The sequence below is a fragment of the Danio rerio genome, chromosome 20 (genome assembly GCF_049306965.1).
Source record: "Danio rerio strain Tuebingen ecotype United States chromosome 20, GRCz12tu, whole genome shotgun sequence".
NCBI classification, from domain to species: domain Eukaryota; kingdom Metazoa; phylum Chordata; class Actinopteri; order Cypriniformes; family Danionidae; genus Danio; species Danio rerio.
This window is the reverse complement of record NC_133195.1, coordinates 9,552,202-9,580,163: the sequence shown is the minus strand read 5'-3', so window position 1 is coordinate 9,580,163 and position 27,962 is coordinate 9,552,202. Positions and strand designations below refer to the sequence as shown.

General features: G+C 35.6%; 1 protein-coding gene across 3 annotated transcripts in view; it reads right to left on the bottom strand.

Moving 5' to 3' along the window:
• Positions 1-27,962, bottom strand: part of si:dkey-174m14.3 — an 84,527-nt gene that overhangs the window by 5,404 nt on the left and 51,161 nt on the right. For 2 of the 3 annotated variants that reach the window (XM_068215510.2, NM_001045010.1), the window contains 4 exons: positions 19,192-19,353; positions 7,594-7,660; positions 3,149-3,256; positions 2,953-3,033 (listed from right to left, as the gene is read on the bottom strand). In XM_068215510.2, coding sequence (XP_068071611.1) covers positions 2,953-3,033; positions 3,149-3,256; positions 7,594-7,660; positions 19,192-19,353 — 418 coding nt within the window. Of the gene's footprint in view, positions 1-2,952; positions 3,034-3,148; positions 3,257-7,593; positions 7,661-19,191; positions 19,354-24,060; positions 24,265-27,962 lie in introns of those variants that run through there. The other variant, XM_073932865.1, reaches the window with a different exon arrangement.

Genomic DNA, 27,962 nt, shown 5'->3' with positions numbered 1-27,962 from the left:
AGTGTATGGTACAGAAAAGACCTCTTATGATACTGTTTGGTACCTTTTACGATACAACTGAAATGAAGGTTCACAATTGTTCTCATAAAAAAGGTACAACTCCTTTATTACAATAAATATGACTGGAACGACAAAGTGATTTTATGAATAATTTCCATATTAAAACATGAATCATCATTTAAAAGCATATGTGTAAAGAAACTCACAAACATTCATTAATACGTTCCATAAAACAAAACAACTGGTAAAACATAAAACTAAAGGTATTGTAAACTAAAAGTTAAATTAATTTTAAATTTTAAACATTTTTGACACTGTTAAGGTACAAAGTGTCTTGTCACAGTGGCGGTACCTTTATGGTTTAGAATTTTTTTTTTTTTTTTTTTTTTTTTTTTGATGAAGGTACAATATTGTATCTGCAGGTTTCAAAAACTAAAGGTATATTTTGGTTTCCCATGGTACAAAGGTACAAACTGCAACAGTACAAATATGTTTCTTTTTATTAAGGTACAATCCTGTTCCATAAAAAGGTTCTGCCCCAGTGACAAGGGTTTGTACCTTCTTCTGTAAAACATTGCACCATTTTTTTCTGAGAATGTACCCATCAGATTATGCTACCAACACTGTATTTGAAAGGTTGGGGTTAGGGATTAGGTAGGTAAGAGCGATATTACAGTTTCAAATCACACTACTATATATTAAAATTTACACTGGTAGCATAATCTGGTGGGTAGCAAATCAAATTAATTAAATTACTGAGATTTACTGTAAAATAACGGATGCTAAGTTAAAATAATTTCTTTAAATGTACCGTTGTTATTTTATTTTATTTTTTTACTTAACGTAGCATAAAACAAATTTTATTTTACAGTGTACCTACTTATTAAATGGGAAGTAGGACAATCTGAAAAGGTAGAAAAAGTTGTCAGAACACTGGGTTTTGGGTGGCCCCTGCCATTGGATACTATACCAAAGTTGCTGACCCAGGGGTGTTACAGACTACCAAAAAGCTGAGGACTGGTGGTGGGGTGAAATTACAGGAGTTTTCTGGTAAAAATAACAACATGGGAGGGTGGTGGGAGATGGGTCTGAAATACGGGAGTCTCCCAGGAAAAACGAGAGTGTTGGCAGTTATGCATTTGATTAACATTTTAAAACAAAAAAAGCCCCAAGATAATATTTCATTTTAAATATTTTGGGTAGAAAACATACAAATGAAGACACACAAGGAAAAATCTTCCAAGAAGTGTTTTTTTAATTATTTCATACTGTCACACCATGGATTAATTTAAAAAAGTTTTTTCCACTTAATAGTAACTTATCAAAAGTAGCGAAATGTTTATTAAAAAGAAATGTAATATTTTATTCAGTGTGCCATGAAATTCAACATAACCAAACTGAATCAACCAGATTCTCCCCTTAGGTAGTATAAAGTAACAAATTACAAATACTCAAATTACTGTAATTGAGTAGTTTTTCTCAGGAATTGTAATTTACTAAGTTGTTTTGAAAATGTGTACTTCTAATTTCCCTTGAGTATGTTTTTAGTGCAGTATCTGTACTTTTACTCCACTACTTTGCTTCAACCTGCAGTCACTACATTATTATTTCTTGTCTATGGGGATTAGAAACATCAGTCCTGTGATTCCTGTCCAATCAGAGCGCACACAGAAGGTAAATCGCTTCATAATGAACTACCTCAAGACATGGGAGATTTATAATTTCTGCAAACTGTTTGAAAGCACCAAAAGTCTCCAAAAAGATGTCCAAAATCTTTACACGCATTGACCCAGAGACTGTTTAGATGCATGTCTCTGATGAAAAGATAACAGATGTTTACTGTATGATAATCGAAATAGCCTTAAACACCAAGCAGGCACATGACGTCAGACTGGAAATAAAAATCGTGTAGAAATAAGAACTCAACGTCAGGCCAACGTCAATTTCCAACCTAAACCAACCAAATATCAAAGTCTAATGATATTACAGCTTGACGTTGTGTGGACGTTACCACTATGACATCTATCAGATGTTGGATTTTGGTTGCCATACCTGATGAATAAATGGTATCTTTTGATGTAAATATGAAGTTGGTTTAAGATGTTGGCTCAACGCTGAATTTGTCACTTTCTAACTTAACCTAAAATCAACCAAATATCAACATCATTTGACATCATATTGCACATCAAAAAACATCCTTAGACGCTGGCTAGATATAGAATTTTTGCCACCTGACATCACAGTCTAAATCTAACCTAATATTAACGCCTTATGGTGTTGTGTCTGGGCATTAACTAGATGCACTACAGAATGTTACGTTTACACACATCCACAAATTAGATGTAAACGCATCAGTTTTAAACAGTGTAATACTCACTAATCTTAAAAGGGCTACTTTTTACTCATTCTTTGAGTTATATTTACAACAGATACTTTTACTCGCACTACATTTTTAGGCAAGTAATGGTACTTTTATGTGAGTACGATTTTTCAGTCCTCTTTCCACCACTGCATGACACTAACAAGAAAACAGACTTTATGCACTCCAATGAAAAGCATTATAACACTTGTCTGAATTATTTATTTCGTGTTTATTGAACAATTTCTCATTAAACACATAGAAAAAGTAACTGTGTGAATTATTTCAGCCTTATCTTTAGCATATTTTTATAATATAGGGGAAATCAAACACTAATCGTGAGTATTTGATTGGATAAAAACTGGCAAGCTAAAATGTAGGATGAAGTCATCAAAACAAAACCATAACTATATTGGTGAACTTTTAAATTAGAATTGTGTCGTTGTTTTGGAGCATATTATTTTAAAGATAATCTTAAAACTTCAATACTGATTTCAGGAGGAGATGCATATGCTAGGGAAATACAAATGCACCACGTATCAGGACTAACCAGTGCAGTCAGAAAATGTACAAAACTGTTTTTGTTAACTTACCTCGGATAACTGGGCTCTGTAATGTGATTTATTGCACTGCAAAAGCTGTGCAGCAAGGTTACAGTCTTTTCTGTACAAGTCCTGTGCAGAGCGGGAGAAAAGGAACATTAGGTAATCTAAAGCAAACCATCCTCCAAAGGGTAGCCGCTAAGCCTCTGTGTGCAAAGGGAAATCACATAGTCATTATTTCTCTTACATTGTCCTCTCTGAGCTTCTCAATGGTCATCTTGGCTTCCATGAGATGATTGTTAAGAACGATGATTTCGCGACTGAGAGCCCGTTTCTCATCATCGTGGTGCTGGGACTAGATGAAAAGGAGAATGTTTTCAGGTGAGGAAAAAAAATGACAGATACACTGCAAAAATGTTTTCCTTGCGTAGATTCATGTCTTGTTTTCAATCCAAATATCTAAAAACTCTTAATTCTATAAGCATTTTTTAGACAAGCTAAAAATTAGGTCTCATTTTAAGAAATATTGTCAAAATTAAGTGAGAATTTTTCTTAAAGCAAGCACAACAATCTGCCAGTGGGGTAAGCAAAATAATCAGTTGTCAAAAAGAAAAACATGAGTATTTTGATTACCCCATTGCAGGGCCGGAGTGGGACTCCTTTTCAGCCCTGGAGTTTCAAGCCTCAGACCGGCCCACTTCAGTTCACGACTGACTATAATAAAATAAGGTCATTTCCAAATCAGTTTCTAATGACACTATCACGTCATTTTTTGAGAAAAGAGCTGCTTTAGAACTTCAAATGTTCAACAACCCTAACAGTATCATATGTCTTAACAATAAAAATGAAAACAAAAAGTTACTCTAACGAGGGTCGAACCCGGGTCCGCGGCGTCTTAATCTAACGCACTAACCGCTGGTCCACAATAATGGTGTGTAGATAGGAGACAAAACTGAGTTTTATAATCATTAAAATAGATGAAAAGAGAAGAGTTGCGGTAAAATAATGAATAAAAAGGCTGTGGTCAAGTAAATAAATAAATTTAAAAAGTGTGACTGCAGAGAGCAACAGATTCTGCAGCTAGGGACACCGGCCCTCGCGGCCAAAAAACGGACCGGCCCACCGGGAATTCTCCCGGTCCTCCCGATTAGCCAATCCGGGCCTGCCCCATTGGCATACCTGTCAACCCTCCTGTTTTTCCCGGGATTCCCCCATATTTTACAGTTCTATCCAGCTATCATCTCGTAAAGGTATTTTCCCGTATTTCTACCATATTTTCAGTCTTTCTCTGAAGGGTGGCAAGTAGACATTAAAGAGCCGATCCTCCCCATACACAACCCATACCGCCGAACCACCAGGGGCTGCCCCTCGCTCATAAATATGAGTCTGTTCTATGCTTTCGATTTGTTTAGGCGAGAAAACACTTTGAAATAAATATAAAAAAGATGCGATTCCCTTTCTTTTTATTACAGGTGCCGTCACCCCTCATATGCTATCCTCAAAACAGTAAAAATTGCTTTGGTGACTGTCCAGCCTGATCTCACAAGAAAATGTAAGTATTTTACGTTTTGGCAGTTCAGTGGCTAATTCGTACAATTCGTACGAGTTCAGTCGTAAGAAAATGTATGATTTTAAAAAGGAGGCGTGGCACCTTACCGCACCCCTAAACCCAACCGTCATTGGGGGATACGCAAATCATACTAAAATGTACGAATTAGATTGTGCGAATTTGTACGAATTAGCCACTAAATGAAAAAGTTACGAATTGCCGTGAGATTGTGTTGGACTGTCAGCTTACGCACTCCATAGTGATAAATAGACGCTGTTTCCCAAACGGATTCTGAACAAGCCAGTCTGGGTTTTTGGTGCGTTCTTAAACAGACATATACACATAATCAATAATAATAACATCTAAAGATGTCAATCTTGGTGTTTTTTTTTTTTTTTTTTTTTTTTAACACAACTAATTTCATCTTAAATGAGCATAAACAGTTAGGAAAGAAATCGAATGCTTTCATTATATTGTTAGATGTGTGCATTTTTAAAGTGACACCTGTTAATTAATGTAATCACACGAAAAAAAAATCTAAATAAATAAGAGATTCATTCGTTGCTCTTTAATCAAAATGTGAAAGTTATACAGTGAAAAAACGGCTAATGAGATTTGATAACTTGATTCTATTTCATTATAAACTGCTAATGTATTTGCTGCTAATGTATATATTAATTTTTTCGTTTGTAAATAAAAATAATAAAACATGTTACTGACCTTTTTACTGTTTATTTACAACAAAACAGCTCCAAATGAACAATTGTTGCCCTTATTTTCACATCCCAATGTTGACAGGTATGCATTAGCAGATTATTTTTGCTTGTTTTTGGGAAAAATACACTTATTTTTTGGCATATTATTTGTTATAATTATATATATATATATATATATATATATATATATATATATATATATATATATATATATATATATATATATATATATATATATATATATATATAATTTCTTCTCTTTAGCAAAAAACAACAAAGATTATTATTATTATTATTATTATTATTATTTGCTAATTAAAGATTTAGTTCATACAAGAATGAAAATTCTGTTCTTCATGTCATTCCAAACCCCTGAGACCTCGACCTCCATAGACTCCCTACTCCTTCAAAGTCCAAAAACCGACCATTTGTCTTCAGTTGTTCAATCTGAATTTGGCAAAGTTAAGAGAATACTTTTCTGTGCACAATAAATAAATAATAATGACTTTATTCAACAATTCTCAGTGTCAGAATGAGGCCAGTGTTCATGAAGGTGATGAGCTTTTTATCCATGTCACACTCTGTTGCATCCCTGATGTATTGACCTTATTCTGTGATACGGAAGTGTGCTCGTTTTTGCGTTGCCTATAGGAGAAAGGACTAGAAATAATAATCGACAGAAAATGGTCTTCACAAACAAGTGTGATCATGACTATGCAGACTAAGTAGGAGATTATAAAAAAAATATTAGCTTGCAACATCAAGCAGCATGACGAGCTGTTTTTAATTTCTACAAACTAATTTAAGTGAATGAGACCGGAAGTCTTGAGCCAAAAAAGATTCAAATGACTGCGCCCGCACATATATAATTAGGGATCCAGATAAGTCTCAAATATAATACATTTACACAAAATGTAATTTATACATCCTCTATACTATTCACATTTACAAAATCCAGTATGTAAGATTAAAACACAATGTGTAAATAGACAAATCCAATTCATAAATTCAAAACACGATTCAAAAATACACAAATCTAATTCGTAAAATTAAAAACACGATTTAAAAATACACAAATCCAATTCATAAAATTAAAAACAAGACTTAAAAATACACAAATCCAATTCGTAAAATTAAAAACACGATTTAAAAATACACAAATCCAATTCGTAAAATTAAAAACATGATTTAAAAATACACAAATCAAATTCGTAAAATTAAAAACACGATTTAGAAATACTAAAAAGTCAATTCGTAAACTTAAAACACGATTCAAAACTACACAAATCTAACTCGTAAATTTAAACTCGTAAAAGGCGGCATAAACACGGTGAGAGTGGCACGTTAGTCATTTGCCTAGAGCGCCAGGTAAGTTTGTGCCATTTCTGGCTGGAAGGGCATCCGTTGTGTAAAACATATGCTTGATAGGTTGGCGGTTCATTCCGCTGTGGTTACCCTCTAATGAATAAAGGAACTAAGCTGAAAGAAAATCAATAAATGAACAACTTAAAGAATAACTTTTAATTTGTTTGTCTTACACAATTCTTTAATTTGAATGAGTTGTTTCCTTGCTTAAAGCTGTTAATTACTGTAATATTATTTTGGATTTTCATGTACTTTGCTTAAAATGAAACTTTATTATATGATTGATTCTCCTCATAGATTGTAGGTTGATTTTGGCTCATGACGCTTCAACAAAGCCTTCACAAATCTTTTTAGGAAATGCTTTCAGCGGACTTTAAGCCATTCTACAGTAGCATTCTCCTGTGTCAGATGGGAATTAATAGGCCTACTCAAAGAAATATCAAAAGAAGGCTGATATCAGATCATTTTCCTTTCATACCTGCACCCATAACCTTCAGTGTCATCATTGACGTCATAATGGACGCAACCTGTTGCTTAAAAAAGCCTGTTTACTTTCACATAGCCTACTAGTAGTAAGCTCCTAATACAGACATGTAATGGTCACGCAATGTACTGCGGCAGGCAGGCTAATTATAATTTAATTGTTTGCGACTTCAAATTAACAAACAGGCTGTGATGCAGATTTGCGGCGTATAATAGACTCACTATCACACTGTCACATGAAGGCGGACGGGCTTGTTGTAATGGACTATAATTAACGTCAAGCGCACCAGTGGCACTGTATTGATATTCAAATAGACTCTTAGTGAATTCAGCGCTATTGTACATGTTTAACACTTTCACCAATCTGTCACATTATAAAAACACGCACGCACACACATATGTGGACAGCGGCGTAAACACTTTCTCCTGAAATCCCATTTAGAAGGGAAAACACTTAAAGAGCGAGATGAGTATTCGTAAACACATGTGAACAAAACCATTCGCACATCAAAATAAAAAGGGGTGCATGTGCACCTTATTTTTTTTATTTTCAAGTGTATTGCCAAAGTGCGCACTCACATTTCGGTGGATTTTATCCTCTAAGTCCTGGTTGATCCTCTGCAGTGCTGAGTAACTGCTCTGTATTCTGTGGGAAACACATGAACAAAACGTCTTGCTTCAGATCCAGCGTGTACAGAAAGGTCTTAAACGGCTTCCTTGTTTGCTTAGACATCTGTTAGATAAAGCTGCTTTTTTAAAGTCTGCTGCCAAAACTCTTGCCAGCGCACCTGTTCATCTTCCACATTTTATTATGGCTTCTGTTGTGATATCAATTCAAAACTCATGCTTAATACACATATATACAATGGTTTGAGAAGCCCAACACATGGGCAAGCTATAACTGTACTACTGACTCCTACACACCTGGCATCATCCACAAAAGGCACAAGTGAAACATTTGCATACTATTCATTTAAAACAGTACACAATGTTATATTCTCCTGAGACCCAAACAAAATGTTTTTTTTTTTTTTGTTTTTTGTTTTCAGATTTCCTACATCCTTTGGGTGAAAAAAAAATTCTAGAGTTTTTACATTTAATTTTTAATTTTACAGCATATCCACTGTAGTGGACCACAAGACCATTTTAGTTTGAAACGACCGCCACTCAGACAACAAAACTGTACAGGATATGGCTGTAAAGGGATATTAATAAAACATTAATGTAACAAAAACAAAAGCCATTTTTCCCTTTTGTATTGAAATTCCTGATTAGTCTGAAAGAGAGCCGAACTCAATAAAAATAAAAACAAAAAAAGTGATGTTAACCAAAAACAAATTGAACTTAAAAGCGATTTAAAACTGATTGTCAGTCTCTAATTGTCTTTAATCCTCTAATTGTCTGATTGTCCGACTCTGAAGCTACACTCACATTAGAGTTTGAGCATGCGATATTCTGTTGTGCGGCGCTGCGAAAAGGGGCGGGATTAAAGACATTTAAAAAAGCGAGCGATTGCTCCATGTTTTCAATTTCTGTCCACAGAGGTCATGTTTTGAACCTCTATTGGTCTCACGCAGTCAGTTGATGCGATTTCGCAGGTCAGAGTTCACCAAGCTAGAACTTTACACCGCAGCAACCTGTGAAACTTGACGCATGACCCTGCGTTTCCGGTCTGACGCATTTATGTGCGTATGAATGGAAATCTATGGGAGAAAAAGCCCAGTGTGACCGCAGCTTAAATCAGTGTCTCCCCCAACTATTTTATAAAGAATCCTCTCTGCTTCAGTTCTGCCTGCCACAACATGCAGTCATTAACTACATTAAGATGGTCCTGGTGTCCACTATAGTGGACATTTAAAAAAGGATGATATTTTAAAACACAAACAAGTTAACAGTTTTGAAAGCTGAATGTATTGTTCCTGACACTTCAATAAACAAATATATATGTAATAATAATAGTAAAAAAACATTTAAAAAGCTGAATTTTACATGCCTCTCTCCTTTCCATTAAATGTGCTGTTTTTGTATGTCGGCCATTTTGGATGCAGTGTAAGAAGCGGCTTCTAGCATGCTAGCCAATCAAATGTCATATCACTAGAAAGCCCAGGATGTCCTCTGAACAGTACAACAGGATGTGACATAGTAGCTAAAAAAATTCAAAGAAAATTCATGAAAACGCAATGTCAACTACAGAGGACACAAGTCAATGGGCGGGGTCTCAGGAGGATATAGTGCCTTGTTTTTCAAACAATAGTACTTTTTGAAGTGCATTACCATGCAAGTTTCTTTTTACAGTTTTTTTCCAACTGCTCACACACATTATCAAAACAATGTCTTCTTTTTTTCAAAACTTTACATACAACTCTCAAAACTGCAAAAGACAAAAGCCATGAAGCATTTGCATCAAATGGCAAACACTTCTTTCACAATAGTAAATGTTTGGATATACCATGTAAACACTGTGTATATATAGGGTTGGCCATCATACACTTTACAGAGCCAGGCTGAGAAGAATTTCTCAATTCATTTCTAGAGAAATTTAGCATTTAGAATTCAGAAAAAGTGAATATGGGGTAGATTCAAAACTACAAATAGTGGATGGGTGGAAAACCAGTTTAGTTTGATTTGTTCGTTTGTTTGTTTTTGGACCAGAACAGCCTTTGTTCTATTTATAGGCCTTTACTAGAGTAAAGCAGTAATTGATTAGTGATCAGTTAACAAATTAGGGGTTTCCACATTTGAGCCGTGTGTTTGTGTTTGATATGGTGAATAAGTGTAACATTTTGACTGGTTGTGTTTGGAAAAGGAAATCAAGTGAAATCCTCTTAGATTTGTGTGTTTTAGGTAGAGAGTTGTGTGTAGAGTTTATGTAAAAAGTGTTTTATGCTATTGAAAACTGAGTTCAAGGCTGAGAAACAGCTTCTAGTTTTGGAGATTTGAGGTGTAGTTTTGCATTTTGAGTGAGATGTTTTAGAAATTGCATGACAAGAGAAGATTTTGTGTGTACTGTAAAAACTGTAAAATTGCCTAAGACCCATTGCACTGTGGAAAAAAGACCTTGTCAATGTTTTATTTCAACAGTTGTGCATATTTTTTCCAAAGTAAAAACAAACAAAAGACATAATGTGACACTACAATGCCTAATTTTTTTTTCTGTTTTCAAATAGATTAAGGGTGAGAAAATATTATATTCAGTAAATGTTTTCGAAAGCCTGTTCAAGTTATCGTGACTTCTTTTGTACTGAATTTATATAACAATTTGAACAATTCTGACTTTTCACCCACAATTTTGAGTTTAGGTCCCACATCTGCAATTATTTCAGTGAAGTTTTACTAACTCAAGCACATGATTTGACTGATTACGCATGTCTCTAATTAATTATCAGCAATAATACAATGAGATTAATCCAAGCCTATAATAAATAGACCGATTTTACACTACTGCCTTATCTTTATTTGGGAAGAATCCCCCCCCTTCCACCCCATCTCCTCCTTTTCATTCTTTCTAGAGAAGAAAGAATGAGAACTACCTGATCTCTGAACCCCTTACATCCTAATTGATCAGGTGGAAACCCTGGGCTTAATTATCTCCGAGCTCAGGGTTATCTCCTGGGACAGCTTGCCAAACCTGCAAAAAGCATCAAGCAATATCTAAGTGTGAACTCTTGAAAGGATTTTGTGTGAGTTTAGTCTTTTTACTTTTATGACAAAGAATAAGTCATTTTTGTTAATTTCAAAATGAAATAAATGAGCATAAACATAGGAGTATGAGACAAATACTAATTTTAGAAGAAAACTTCAGATGGTTTTTGGATCTGAACTCTTCATTTGTCAAAAAACAATTCTCAGGTTAGCACAGAATCGTGAATTTAGCCAGAGCTCTGAGAACAAGAATGATGGTTTTTTACACAAATGTACTGTTGCTATTAGACACATGGTCTAGTTGCATTGCTTTACAGCCAATAACAGAAACTCTCCAGTGGGCACTAAAGTATCCATTAAATGTGCACCTCAGAAATGTACATGTTATTGGCAATGTATGAAATTCCAGTATTGTATGGAATGCCTAGGAAATGTATATTATGCCTGATGGTTTTAGGCATAGTTTCATTTAGGTACAGTGTCAAAAGAGCATAATGAAAACCTTTATTGATCATTGCGTATTTTAAAGTGGAAGAAATATGGAATAAAGCACATGATGTTCTTACCGGAAAAACAATGACAGCAGAACTGAAGTATTCATTACAGTACACCTATATAGGTAAGACTGGAATGGCACTAAGAATTGTACTTCATTTTCCTCTTTCACACAAAAACACTTAATATTTTGACACTTTGGTCTAGTACGTTTATATTTCATGAATTAGTGAAGAATCTCAGCTGTATAACATACACTGACATCATGAGAAGAATTATGGCAATATTGTCTGTGATGTGGTTGTGGAATCTTGTACCAGTAATACGCTTGTCTAATAATAACATTCAACACACCTGCTTTAATCACCATCATCAAACAACGACCCAAGCGCCACCACCAGCGTCAGCGGTGAGAAAAATGGCAGGGGTAGATTAGTTACATACTTTGCCGCACGGGAACACTGAATTGTATAGAATACCTAGGCAATGTATAAAGTAGCAAGCACTTCATACTTTGACGTTCAATTTTAGGCATTCTAATCCGGATTTCACCAAGTGGTGCTCACTGCAGAGCTCCAGCAAGGGGGAGCTTAAGCTCTAGCTCCTCCTTCCTTTCACTTCTACAAGTGATGTCACTGGGTGATGGAGAAGTTGGAGCTCAAGCTCCCCCTTGCTGAAGCTCAAGTGGCTCTGCAGCGAGCAGTGTCGATTTCACACATTGCAGGTAACATAAAAGAAGTAGAAGGTAATCTGGCTTTTCCCCCCTATTTTTTATCAAAAAGAGAAATTCAGACATACAGTACTTTTTTGTTTAATGTAACATGTAAGAGAAACCTGCTTCAAAACACTTGAAGTTATGGGAGAGGAAATTATTTCGCTCACCACTTAAACTAAAAAGTTAACAGTTTTTCTAGCTAAAAAGTTCAGTTTTTCAGTTAACTGCCAATTTATAGATCTGTGGCATTTGGCTTTCATGGAGAGTTTTATTTTCAGTCTAATTGAAAGAAAAAATCCAAAATACACTTTTAGGGGTTATTCATATGTATTTATTTATATCTATTTGTCTCTTGTGCTGACCCTTAAATCTCCACTTCAGAAACACTTCCATACACCAAATTTGATCATTTTCCGAATGTTTTTCTGAGGGATGTGATAATGTTTTGCCTAATTACTTGCACTATTTTATCCTATGATCAGTTGTAAAATGATGTATGTAATTTCTGGCAGTATTTTAGGATGGCTAAGAGATAAAATTACTAACAACAGCTTGTAGTTCATATCATCAAGGCTTTGCAAAGAACAGAACACCACAGACACACTCTTAAAGGATTAGTTCACCCAATAATGAAAGTTCTGCTATTAATTTCTCTCCCTCGTGTTGTTTCAAAACCCTGAGACATTTGTTTATCTTCAGAGTAAAATGAATTGTTAAAAAAATACCTCTTCCCTTATAGACAACAACCAGAAGTCCACAAAAGCAACCCAAAACATTCCATGTGACTTTATTGGTCTAACTGTAATATTTCCAAGCTCCAAGAGCACAAAATAAAATAAATATAAATATAATTAATAATAATAATAATAATTCCTTACATTTATATAGCGCTTTTCTGGGCACTCAAAGTGCTTTACACAATGGGGGGATCTCCTCATCCACCACCAGCGTGCAGCATCCACCTGGATGACGTGACGGCAGCCATTTTGCGCCAGACCACACAGAGGAGACAGTGTTGAAGCCAATTGAATATGGGGATGGTTAGGAGGCCATGATAGACAGAGGCCAGTGGGCAGATTTGGCCAGGATGCCGGGGTTAAACCCCTACTCTTTTCGAAGGACATCCTGGAATTTTTAACGACCATAGAGTCGGGACCTCGGTTAAACGTCTCATCCGAAAGACGGCGCTCACTGAGCAGTATAGCGTCCCCGTTACTATACTGGGGCATTAGGACCCACACAGACCGCAGGTTGGGCGCCCCCTGCTGGCCTCACTAACACCACTTCCGGCAGCAACCTAGCTTTCCCATGTGGTCTCTCATCCAATATATGACTTAGATCAGTAAATCAGTTTATCCAGTGCATTATGAGTGTGTGTGTTTACTATGAGTAGTACAACATATTGCTTTTAGAGTAAGAAGCGCAACACACAAACGTCACATTGGCAATAGTAAACACACACACTGATGTGGAGGACATTGTCATTTTTACCGTTTTCTGTGTGTTTGTGTGTGTGTGTTCAACTGAAGTCACATGGAATGTTTGGCAACGTTTTTAGTTCCTTTTCTGGAATGTTCATGGGACCTCCGCTGTTTAAGGAGGGTTAAGAGAGCTCTCTGATTCCATCTAAAATATTGTGAGATGCATTAATGTACAATTAATTTCTGTAAATATTATGGTGGTGGTTGCTTGAACTGGCGCAAGAGCGTAATGATGGGAAGAAATGCAAATGCGTGGGAGGGGAGGCAAGGCTGTGTCCGAAACTCCGAAATCATTAGAAAAGTACGTTCTATACAGTATGAATGTGAAAAGTATGAATGGAATTCGGACGTACTACATCCGTCATTTTATCATGGTCACGTGACCTACCTGCGTCAGTTGTGTTGCTTCCCTCCCATTCATGAATTCTCTCATGTGGCACCATGGGATAGCACAGTATGCTTGGGATGCGCATTCCAGAATCTCGCCGGAAGTAGTAAGTCATCCGGGTACTTCTCGCATACTGATATTCTATGAATTCTGACATACTACTCAGCTCTCATATTGATTTTAGCGTACTATATAGTATGGAAGTATGCAGTTTCGGACGCAGCCGGAATACTCTGGTTCCCCAAGCTCTGCGCTGGTTGGGGAAATTCCAAATTGAACCAAAACACTTGATTACAATACTTAAGATTGGCTAGCAAAATTAGCAACATTGCAACCTGCAGAACCTGGGTTTAAATAAAAAAAAGAAAAAAAGAAATGCGCAGGAGGGACATGCAAAGTTCTGAGTCTAAGTGGGGAGCGGAAAGAGAGAGCCGGCAGAACTATCTGTAACTTCTGTGTATTATATATTTATGAATGAATGTTCTACAACTGTGTATGCATGCATTAGTTTTGTGGATCCCTTTACCCGCGACTAAAGATACAGAACAACTAAAAAAACCCTCTTATAATATCATAAATTGTGTTCTGAAGATGAAAGATAGTCTCAGGCAAATGGAATGACTTGAGGGTGAGTAATTAATAACAGAATTGTTATGTTTAAGTGAACGAACCCTTTAAAAATTAAGGATCTAAAACAGGTTTTGCGCATTGAAGAACCATTTTGGGGTTTTTAGTGGCCTGTTTCCCCTGAGTGGTACGGTTCGGTTTGGTGCGCTTTTATGGCCGTAAAAGAAACAAACAAACCTTGTCGTCATCTTGATGAACAGCCTCAAATCCAAAAAGAAGAGCAAATTTACCCTGTGCCCCTTAGTTTTTTACAAGCCAGTCTGAAGCCCGAGCAGTTTCGCTTTTTTGCTTGCACTCGCCAGGCGTCTATATATGAAATAACGAACTTCTTGAGCTGATGGTAATAACGTGCGCTTGGTTACTGACGTGCTTTTGAAACCCAACCCTGTCAGAAACTGACAAACGCAAGAGTGACCCACGAAAAAACAAAGGAGAAGCCGGAAAAAAAGGAGCACATTATTTTTTCAGCAAACGTGAACAAACTGCCATGTTTAACTATTATCATCACGTTTTAGATTATTATGAACTCAGAATGATGGAATGACTCTAACAGAGGCTACATGTGCTGCTGAAGATTAAAGACACAGATGAGAGGTTTGATCTGACCGTAGGCTGTTTTTTGTATTTTTGAACCTAATAAGGACTAAATGTATGTTGTGTGTAGTTCTTCTGTAGTTGGTAACATATCAGAGACTGTAAGGAGCTGTATGTGTTCATAGCTTCCAGCCTCCACTGCTGAGACTGCAGCTCTGCACAAGACTTCTGACCAGCGGATAAATTAAAATGGTCATGCCGAACTGAGTCTGGTTATCTCAAGGTTTTTTTTCTTCACTCTTCTATTGGTAAAGTTTTTTTTCCCTCTCCGCTGTCGCCACTGGCTTGCATGGTTCAGGATCTGTAAAGCTACGCATCGATGAATTTGCTCTTCATTGTTTGGACTCTTAGTAATGATTTCAAACTGAGCTAAACTGAACTTAAACACTAAAAACTGAACTACCCTGATCCAGTTACTATGACCATTTACGTGAAGCTGCTTTGACACAATCTACATCGTAAAAGCGCTATACAAATAAAGCTGAATTGAATTGAATATATGTTGCATTTATCTATTTATTTATTTATTTAATATAATTACAGACGTTACAGTAGGCTAATGTCATTGATCTGCAGTTACAATCAAATCAGGTTCATAGAAAAGTTAGTAATAAACATTTATACAGAAGTATTTGTGTATAAAGCATCTGTTTTGTGAGAAGTGCTACCCGTACAGCTTTACTGTAGACATTTTCTCAAGCGAAAATGACGTTGACTGAAACTTTGTCATAGCCTACACCCCGCCCACCAAAAAGGTACCCTTGGTAGTGGAAATGCAAGCCTGAAAAAGGTGACCCATACCAACCCAAATCTTACTGTAGTATACCAGTCAGTGGAAATGAGCTATAAAGAAGCACTTTTTTTCAGTGTATAATTTCAGTGCATAATTTTAGTGAACAGTTCTTAAAAGGTCAATGTGATGAGTGAATCAGAGACATCTGTAGGCATCATCTGCCTCGAGTCTCACAGAGGAGGCCTGGAAGCTAAAAGGAGGAGATATGCCAGTGCTAGTTGAGAGAGGACTGGGCCCGGACCTATTATTTGACTGTTGCTTTCAGTTTGACCTTTGTTTTTGCTAAAAGGAGGAGATATGCCAGTGCTAGTTGAGAGAGGACTGGGCCCGGACCTATTATTTGACTGTTGCTTTCAGTTTGACCTTTGTTTTTGTTTAATCTGTTATTATTAATAATTTGAAACTGCGTCGGTTCTCCGCTTCCTTCTTCTATTATTACAGTGAACAAAACAAATGGCTTATGTTAATTAGCGCTGAAAATAATTTAACACAACAAAAACCTGTGCACTGGAAATGTTTTGTGCAAGATAAAGATTGTTATTCTAACCACTAATTCCAGTACTTTAATTTTAAAAGTGCAAAGGTGGTTTGAAAATGAGCACATGTTAGCTTTTTGTATTTTCATGTCTTGTAGCACTTTAAAACACTGTGCCACTGTTTCATGGCATGCATTTGCCCAAACAATGTAAACTGAAGTCATTTTTCATTGTGTTGAGCCTACTCTTGTGCTACAATCCAGACAGCACAGAATTGGGATTTTCCTGCTTTCTACTTATAAATAATATCAAGAATGCCAACTTGTGAACTCGGAGCAGAATCCTGTTATTTTATATCACTGACAGCTAGTTCTGCTTCTGTAAGATTAATGCAGTTACACATACTGTAAAACATATAAATAAACATTTTTAGTATGTTTATAGTACAAAATGAGTGGGAAACCCGCTAAAAAATCTATTTCTGAGATGATATTAGTGCAATATGGAATGTTATTTTGGTTGTTAATTAGCTGTATTCAAAGAACAGCTAGAAAATCATTTTTGTTTTAGGCATGATAGGCACAATAACAAGAAATGTAATAAAATGTTCGAATGTCATGTGATGAAAACATGACTGTGAAGACAAACTGGAACATTTTGAGTTCGAAGTGGGATATTTCAGCGCCGAAATTCTGGCATCACTTTATTTTGATGGTCCCTTTGTGAAGTTTATTTAAAAAACTAATCTAATTTCAAGAAGATCACATGCTTATGATTGCTTGCAGCCGGCCCCGCATTATTCAATTTATGATTCACCAATCAGACGATTCCTAAACCACTATAAGTACCCCAAGTTCCATATAACAGCCATCTTCGTTTTGAAGAATCTCCCCTATAACCCCTACTTCTCCTCCTTTCCTAAATGAGTGGCATGGTGGCGCAGTGGTTAGCACTTTTGCCTCACAGCAACAAAGTCACTGGTTCTAGTCCTTACCTAACATTCTCCCTGTGCTTATGTGGGTTTCCCCCAGGTTCTCCGGTTTCCTCCCACCATCCAAAAACATGCAACCTAAGTTAATTGACTAATCCAAATCGGCATCATAGACATGCTTCTTGTAAATGGTTACAGTATCTCTTAAGAGCAATCTCTATCTGTTCAGTAGCTACTACAGCAGGGAAGTTCTCGAGATCTACCTGAGCTTAAACTCCCCTCTCGCCTTGCAAACGGGAGGGAGCCCTGGGCTCGAGGATCTTATGAGCTCAGGACTCTCTCCCGGGACAGCATGCCAAACAAGCTTTATAAACAATCATCAGCTAAGTGTGAACTCTTGAAAAAGAATTTTGTTGAATTTAAGTTACATTGCATCTACATGCCAACTAAATCTCATTAGATTATAAGTAGACTGTTAGGTTGGGGTTAGGGTTAGTGTAAGTTGACATGCACTTGCAAAGTTTCTTATAGTATCAGCGAATATTAAGCAGACAGTTTACTAATACATGTAGTTGCAATGCAACTTTTAATCAACAAAATGTTCAATAGGGACCATCAAAAATAAAGTGCATATGTTAGGGAGGTTACTTTGGAAAGTAATCGATTACAGATTAAAATTACCCTATTTAAAATGTAATAACTACTGTACCTTTTCAATTACTTTATAAAAGTAAAGTAACTGATTACATCCGATTACTTATTGATTGCTTTTAAATTTCTAATGGATATTTTAATGAATTACACAACATAGTATCATTGGTAACTATCGTGAACTAATATTCATTACCATAGTATGCTTTAGCCTTTACTATAGTAAACTACATATATTGACCTCCTCTCCCTCAGTCATCTTTCCATCAAGCAAATTTCTCGTGTTAGCCTAACTGGTTGGCGACTTCACTAACCAGAGTTTTAGACCCCCGAAAAACAGGTAGAAGAAAAAAATCATCATTCTTGCCATCATAAGGATTTACTTTCATCAGCTAGACACCGGCCTCACAGCTCTGTGAATATCGGTGCTGTCACTTATTGATCCGTGAATGTTAAATCTAGCTTGTGTGAAAGCTACTCCGCTACTTGACTAATAAAATAACTTTGCTACTGAAAAACAATTTAATTAATAGCATAGCTAGTAGCGTGACTACTTGTAGCGATGGCAAAGAGGATTAACGACGTAATTGATAGACGTGGAGTGCCGCAAATTCAAACCGGAAAACCAATCAAAAGTATATGAATGGCCTTAGCAGAAGGCATCGTGCATATCAAAAACAGGCAAAGCAACCGATTAATTCAACATATCCCAGAATTTTTATATTTTAAGATGTAACCCCATTAATAATCTTAAACATTTTCATAAGTAACTGTAATTTAATTACAATTTTTTCTTAGTAACTGCAATGAATTACTGTTACATTTGTTTTGTTATTAAATTATGTAACGCCGTTACATGTAACTAGTTACTCCCCAGCACTGATAAAGTGTTACCGAAATTCTTACCTCTGTACACTGCAGTGGAGGTAATTTAATTCCCAGTTCCTGGGATGACAGTAGTTATAGGTTCAAAAAGGCCTTCATGTCTAATTTGCAATAAACTAATGGTAGAAGCAACCTGGAATAACCTTTTTCAGACACTTTGCTCAAAACAATGCCAAAGCACTTTGTTTAATTTCCATTTAGCACTGCAAATTGGGGATTTTACAGTACATACACTCGAAAAATAAATACAAAATCAGTAACTGGGGTAGTACCTTTTCAAAAGATATACTTTTGTACCTTAAATGTTCACATTGCTACCCTAAAAGTAAAATTCTGAGAGTGCACTGCACTGTTTTGCATGAAAAATGTATGTCCTTTTCCATAACATAAGAATGGGAATTGGGCTGTAGAAGATTTCAGGTCCATTATCCTGTTTGTTAAATTGCTCAGTTAGTAACCATATGTGGATGCAAAACTCTATTGTGAGCACTCTTCTTACCGGCGTAATTTGTCTGTAAACTTGTCGAGCTCCTCCTGAGCTCTGCGCAGCTCTGTTTCCAGGTACTGCCTTGTAGAGTCGAACTCCCGCTCCAACAGCTCCAGCTTATGAGTGGTGTAAGAGAGACGCTTGCGCAGGTCCTCCTTCTGCTCCTGCAGAGAGCTGCAGACAGACCATTACATTCACTTCATATGACCAAAACACACCTCGATCTATCTTCATAGATCAGACAGAGACTTTGGATCAATAATGGGAATGTGACAACAAAAACAACTGTTTTGATTGAACGTTCGCTGAGGATGAATCTCAGCATATTATATTTTGCTTCGGCATAATCGATAACTGTCAAACAACAAGCCAGTCATATTTAGTGTAATCCGAACACACTCAACGGTGTTTTGATAAATCATTCTCACTGACCTTTTTAATCCCCAACACTCATTTTCCCCGTTTCCCACATTGATCCGTAGTCACATGACCAATGCCATGTAGAGAGACGGTCTATTTATAGATCAAGCACACAGGCGGGGATGGGGTGAGAGAGATGGATGGAACCAAACGCTGCTTTTTATGGTACGCGAGAGAGCCGCTGAGGGCTGATAATGGTCTGGTATTGATGGACACATGTGTGGAGAACGTAAATGACTTTCCTGGCTGCTGATAGAGCTGGCCCATTCAACTCCACAAACTGAGTCTTATCAGACACGTGTTTGGACCAATGAGAATGCTACAAATCTGAAATGTTGTACTGGTAATCGATGCACACGTGGATTTAAAAGTCAGCATACAGGCAAGATAACACATGCTAGTTGTTATGAGGCCACACGTGCAGCAGAACACACACACAAAGAGATTCACACACAAATGTCACTTGTGCTGTCACAATACACAATCATCATGGCGTTAAGTTAACATTAAGCCTGACAGCTGGATTCCACTTTCAAAATTATACTATTCTATTATGAATTGTATTATACACTACCTGACAAAAGCCTTGTTGCCCATCCAAGTTTTAAGAATAACAAATAATGACTTGTAGTTGATCATTTGGTATCAGAAGTGGCTTATATGAAAGACAAAGACCTCCAGATTTAGCTTATTTTACCAATATAAAATATGATCATGCCTTGATTTATTATTGTTTAATTAAGACAGTAAGGTCTGACTTTGCTTAGACATGCTCAATAAAGTTCATGTTTGGTGACTGGGCTGGCCAGTCCTGTAGCACCTTTTTTATTATTTATTATTATTTATTTTTTTATTGAAGCATATAACTGACAAGCATACTGGATTATATGATAACATATGTAACAGTCATACAAAACTTAGTGATGCAGAACATGCATTAATCAAAAAAGTGTAACATATCTATGAGGGGATCCATCATATTTAAATTATAAGATTTTACAGATTTATTTTTTCATTATTAGAGAGGTTTTTATAGCTTTCTTGTTTCTTGGAATTGAGGTTAAAGAATTATAAAATATTTTTAAATCTTTGCAGAAAAAAATTTAAGGAGGGAGTAATAGACATTACTTTTGCCTTTTGTATGTGAAACTTCCCCATAAAAAAAAAAATTATCAACTTCAATGCCTTATCGAGTGTATCATAGCCAGTTTTACAATTCAAAAAAAAAAAAAAAAAAAAGAATCATGCATTCGTCAAAATTAATTATTTTGCTAAATGAATCAAAATCAACCCTGAAACCTGTTTCCAAAAATCATCAGAAAATTACAAAAATAATCAGAAAAGTACAAAAAAGGTGTACAAGACTTTCAGGCTCAGTGTTACAAAAAGAACATTATGGTGAAATATCAGTTTTAATTTTATTAATAAATATATTGCAGGGATAATACCTGTGTAATATTTTGAAATGAGTTTATTTTACCTTATTTGGGGGTAAAAACTTATTACTTGTTGACCAAATATCATCTATAAAAGGTAAAGAATTTTTTTTTTTTTTTTCCCATTTCAAAATGGCTTTCGGGAAACAACTACTATTTTGAATTAGACATTTTCTAATATGGAAGTTTTTACATTTTTTTTTATCTAAGATACTGATACCACCAAGTACAGTTTTTGGAATTTGCTTTGAGTTAAAAGTAAGATGAATTTTCATTAAGTAAAGCAGTTTATTAGAGAACCTTGACCTTCTTTGCTTTCAGGAACTTTGATATAGAGGCTGAAGTATGAGAAGGAGCGCTGTCCTGCTGAAGAATTTGCCCTCTCCTGTGGTTTGTAATGTGATGGGCAGCACAAATGTCTTGATACGTCAGGCTGTTGATGTTGCCATCCACTTTGCAGATCTTTCACATGCCCCCATACTAAATGTAACCCCAAACCATGATTTTTTCCTTCACCAAACTTGACTAATTCTGTAAGAATCTTGAGTCCATACGAATTCCAATAGGTCTTCTGCAGTATTTGTGATGACTGGAATGCAAATCTACCTTTGCCACTTTTCCAAATGATCAACTAGAAGTCAAGTTATTATTTGTTGCTCTTACAACTGAGATCAACAACAAGCCTTTTATCAGGTAGTGTATATAAATAAATTATAATAAATATTTTAATTAAATAAGTCAAATTAAGAGACAAATTGTCAATTTTTTATTTTTTTTTAGCTGAATTTGTATAAAAATATTGTTTATTGGACATTTACTTTCACATGTGGAAATGTAGATGAGAATTAACCAGAATGAATTTTCAAATTTAATTGTCATCAGTTTCCAGCAAGAACAAGGTAACATATGAATGAATGAATGAATGAATGAATGAATGAATGAATGAATGAATGTAGCGAGATTAGTGTTTAATCAAAATATGGATGTCAGAACAGCTAAAACCGCAAACAGGCAAGTCATTTTTTCTTCAATGAATAGTTTTATAAAGTGTAATAAAAACACACACAAAAACACACATTACAACACTTTAAGTTAGAACACTTAACTTATGGAGCCAGATCAGTCTCAAAAATAATAAATTTATTAAATAAAATTCATACATGCATAGCAGAATTCACATTTACAAAATCTAGTTTGTATATTCAAAACAAATTTCATAAATGCAACACAATTTGTGAAGTAAAAATAAATATTTTAGCTAAATGAACTGGATTTGTATATATTATGAAATGGATTTTGAATTTACGCGTATTTTGGAATCGTGTTTTGAATTTACAAACTGGATTTTGTATTTATGAATCGTGTTTTGAATTTTACGAATTGGACTTGTGTATTTTTGACTTGTATTTTGAGTTTACATACTGGATTTGTGTATTTATGAATTGGTTTTAGAATTTACGTTTTATACTTGTGTATTTTTGAAACGCGTTTTGAATTTACAAACTGGATTTGTGTATTAATCAACCGTGTTTTGAATTTACGTGTTAGAATTGTGTATTTTTGAATCGTATATTGAATTTGCAAATTGAATTTGTGTTTTTTTGACTTGCATTTTGAGTTTACAAACTGAATTTGTGTATTTTATGAATTGTTTTTTTGAAATTACGAATTATATTTGTATATTTTAGAATCATGTTTCGAATTTACAAATTGTTTTTTTGCATTTATGTATCATGTTTCGAATTTACGAATTAGATTTGTGTATTTTTGACTTGTTTTTTTGTTTACAAACTGGATTTGTGTATTTTTACTTGTTTTTTTTAGTTTACAAACTGGATTTGTGTATTTATAGCTTGTTTTTTGAATTTACATGTTAGATTTGTGTATTTTTGAATCGAGTTTTAAACTTACAAGTTAGACTTGTGTATTTTTGAATTGTGTTTTGAATTTACTAACTGGATTTGTGTATTTATCAATTGTGTTTTGAATTGGGTTTGCTTATTTTTGTATCGTGTTTTGAATTTGCGAATTGGATTTGTGTATTTTTGACTTTGTATTTTGAGTTTACAAACTGGATTTGTGTATTTATGAATTTGAATTTTGATCTTACATATTGGATTTTGTAAATGTGAATTGAGTTGTGGATGTTTTAGTTATATTTTGTAAAAGTATTATATTTAAAACCAGTCTGGCTTCATATTAACTCAATAGATACCTTTTCACAATACAGTGATGATGCATTGAACAGCCGTCATCATCTTAAATCCTCAAAAAATTATTTAATTTATTTCAATCATTTGTAAATCTATTCTTTGTGTTCTATCATTTTTGCATCAAATTGCAAGTGCAAAGTGTTTCTAATGAAGCGTCTATGGGTGGGACAGTAAATTGACCAATATTATCCCCACACAATTTTTAAAATCATAAAAACTATCCTGGAGTTTTTGTTTAGTTAACAGAGCAAATCGTCCAATTACGGTTCCCCAAGTTTACCACAACTTCCAATGCTGGCAAACATGGAACTATGAAAAGAGTCTATTAAGCTTTACCTCATAATTGGCTATATTCTGAGCAAATACACCAATTTACCGCCTTGAAACCGTATCGAGATACATTATAAAGCAACAAATAAACTCTCTCAAGTGTCTTTCCACATATCAAATTGCCATATAAGAACAAACACAATGAGAAAAGATCTCTACACTGCTGATAGTCTCTATATGACAGCACGTAATTGCTTCCACTTGTTGCCTATCGACAAGTGTTTGGCTCATGTATTAGTTTGCTAATTTCTTCAAACAGCCTCATTTAGCAAACCAATAACACTTCCATAGTCACAAGTGCATTGGAGAGCAGATGATTATGTAGTGAGTCCAATAGCACATTCATTGGTCAACACTTGCAGCGGCGGCACTCATGATTGACCAATCAGTTACAAAATCATGGGTTCAGCACTCGACGGAGATGCACATGGTGGATGAGATGACGGTGGTGGGCGGACGACGGGGTTAAGAGAGCACCTTACCTCTTTTTCTGATGTTTACAACCATTTCGAGAGGTTTTAAGGGCCGTTTTCCCGATGTATATCTTTTTCATGGTTTTTCGCAGTAGGCCACCTCTCATGAAGGTTTGTGTGTTAACTCTCTGCTCCCTAACAGGGGGGTCCACTTATTCCTGCTCGAGTCTGAGGTTATTTTTCCCTTGCAGCCCTGACAGACCGCTGGAGATCCTGCCAACAGAGCAAAGAGAGTGGCGGATGGTGCTCGAAATCACATTACAAAATAACAGCGACAGCAAATTAAGGACGTGTCATCCAACTTGAAGCTTCATGCATGAAACTGGAGCACGGCGACAGGCATAATTAACCTCTCTAGGCCGATGGCACTGTACTGATGTTTCGCTATGACTGGAGGTCCCGCACACAGGTGATTTCGCAAGCAACGAGATGAATTAAGGTGGGAACGCAATGAGACAGCTTGCGACTTCATCAAAAGAACATTCACATGCAGAGCCTTATGTGTGAGACGTGCCAAGTTAATCTATAGAGCGCCGAGGCTCGGGGAATATTTATACCGCACACTCATGACACTCTCTGCTAATAGGGCTCCAACCAAGACCTGAAACTTTTATAAAGTTTGAGATGTAGGTGCTTAAAATTCAGAGCAGCATTGTCGATCTAACTTAGATGAGCTAGTTTATTCTATACATTTGCTGGGAGGTCTGTAATTGTTGCAATCCTGTTACCAAATGTGTAATTCCATTGGAAATATGTACCCCAGTCTATATATTTCAGGAGTTTTAGAAACTAAAAACTTTCTCTTTTCACATTCAATTGAGTTATCGAATGTTATTTGAATGTTCTTTTGTTATTTTTTAAGTGATGTAATTCTTTAAACGATGTATTAATGATATTTTTTGGTTTTAATAACATTATTCAAAACATTTTCACAGAATTTCAGTCTCATGTATTACTGTTCTCAGAACAGTATATAAAATGTTTTTAAAAAACCTTCTCTCCATGTTAAAGCACCCGCTTCGAACGTCATCACTCGATTGAATGGGCGCTATCAGTGGTTATAGATAAGGGCCGGAAATGGTTATCATTCATCCACATGGTTAATCAGATAATAAACAAGACTCCAGATCCAGTTCTGTTTTAACATTACTATGACAGTTTGGTTTGAGCTTGGGATAGACATTTATAAAACACAATTAATGGGTAATCAATAATATAAATAATTCTCGTTAACTTCCGGCTGCAGCTGTATGTGATCTATAGCTGATAACCATGTTGATGGATGATAGCAGCCTTCTGAGCCTACCAGTAGAGGCAGGAGGTCTCTATCCATCAGCTGATAACCACTGATAATGTCTGTTCAATCAAGTGATAACATTTGAATCGGCTCGTTATAGCAATCTTCTAAGAATGTTTTTTTTTATCAGTATTATGAAAACATGCTTTAAGAACATATAGCGTACTTTAGATGTTCCAAGAAAATGGTTCTAAGAAAATTTTTCTATCAACATTGCAAGAAAGTTCCAAAAACAACATTTCATTGACATTATGTTCTAACTTTTAAAGATTAGAAATTTACAAGATTCTAATGATTCTAAAGATTTCTAAGAATTCTAATTTTACTAAATGTTCTTAGAACATTGCCTGTTAGCTGGGTCAAAAAGAATACACAAGACGTGTCACTCGTATAGTTTTGAATGGGGAAAAGTGTAACAGTCAATATGGCTAATGAAGCCCTGCCTACTAGTACAGGAGCCAATCATTGATCGCTATAGACTGACGATTCTCCAGGAGAGAAGCTCAAACCAGACGTGTGCTTTCATGACAGTTTATGTGGGCAACAAAAACACAGGAGTCTTAGCGAATACTTGCTTCACATAAATAAGAAATGCATCCCCATAAAGCTTGAAATCGCTACACTGCAAAAATGCTTTTACTTAGATTTTTTGTCTTGTTTCTAGTCTAAATATCAAAAAATTCCTAAATCAAGAGGAATTTTCTAGACAAGCTAAACATATTGTCTTGTTTTAAGATATAATATGTTTATATTAAGTGGGTTTTTTCTTAAGACAAGCAAAATAATCTGCCAATGGGGTAAGCAATATAATCTTAAGTCAAAAGAAAAAACAAGATTAATTTGCTCACCCCATTGGCAGATTATTTTGCTTGTTTTAAGGAAAAACTCACTTAATATTGGCATATTTTTTTCTCAAAGCAAGACGATATGTTTTGCTTGTCTAGAAAATTCCTCTTGATATAAGAAATTTTAGATATTTAGACTAGAAACAAGACAAAAAATCTAAGCAAGAAAAGTATTTTATGCAGTGTACTTTTAAATGACCACACTACACACTACACTTGAAAATGAATGTTTTCTGGTTTTGTAATTTGTATGAAACGAACGCAAGGTACAGTTCGTCCTGTCAAAGGCACATCAGATAACAGCAGGAACTACCTAAACGCCCACAAACTTGTAAACAAAGAGTCACCATCAATTCTGAAGGAGATTCACCATCAGGACCAAGTTGGGAATTTCTTAGAAGACCAACACAACAGACGAGGCATTATTCAGAGTATGATAATATGCAGACCGACCATAAATGAGGTTGGCAAACAGCTTTGGAGAGTTTGATGTTTCCCCATTCAGACAGAATGCCCAATCATACTGCCTGAGAGGCATTTCAAAGATGGCCACAGAGTGACTTGCTTAAAGAGACTTTGGCTGGGTTTAAGTTGTTTTATAACATTTATTTGGTGTTGTGCACAGAACTGTATGTTCTCTAATATGTCCCTATAAATATTATTAGTGTAAAAAGGAAGTAAATTCCTTGATGTCATTCATTCATTCATTCATTCATTCATTAGTTTTCTTGTTGGCTTAGTCCCTTTATTAATCCGGGGTTGCCACAGTGGAATGAACTGCCAACTTATACAGCACATTTTTACGCAGCGGTTGCCCTTCCAGTTGCCTGCAACCCATCTTTGGGAAACATCCACTCACACATTCACACACACACTCAAACACTACGGACAACTTAGCCTACCCAATTCACCTGTACCGCATGTCTTTGGACTGTGGGGGAAACAGGAGCCCCCGGAGGAAACCCACGCGAACACAGGGAGAACATGCAAACTCCACACAGAAATTCCAACTGAGTCATATATATATATATATATATATATATATATATATATATATATATATATATATATATATATATATATATATATATATATATATATATAACCAAAAACAAGTATTGTTTGATTAGGAACACAGAAGATATATATATATATTAAATAGCCAGCCACTCTCCTTTTTACAAATAGCCAATAGCTCTTTGTGTATTTTACAGCCTAGAACAGCTGAGTTTAGTAAAACCACATATGACAGACACTGTATGAAAGTAATGCTAACAGTTTCTCCTCCTAATATCCCCTGTATAACTTTAACCCTTTGAGCAGTATGGTCCAATGTGGGATTTCTATTTCTGTGCCCCTGGGAGTACCGCCTACATAGGATTTAGATGTTCAGACTTTAGGATGTAGGATGTAACTAGGCATTTGTCAATGACTGAAGGGGATGTACTGTCCATTGAAGACAAGTGGGCATGTATGTAATTCCTAATCTGTAAAAATCTGGATAAAAAAAGAAAAAAGATTCTGAGAGAATTAAAATTTCTGCTGTAATTTCTTAAATGAAGCTAGATTTCCATCAGCAAAAAGATCTACCTAAAGTATGTGCACCCATTTCCTTCTATTGCGTAAAAGTCCCATCTTAGCAATGAGAGAAGAGAAAGTGACTTTATCTTAAAATGGTGTTTCATCTGTTTCCAGATACAATGCATAATCCGAATTAAGATATTGCAGTGAGTAAACTATGTATGTGTTGTGAATAGCACACATGGCTA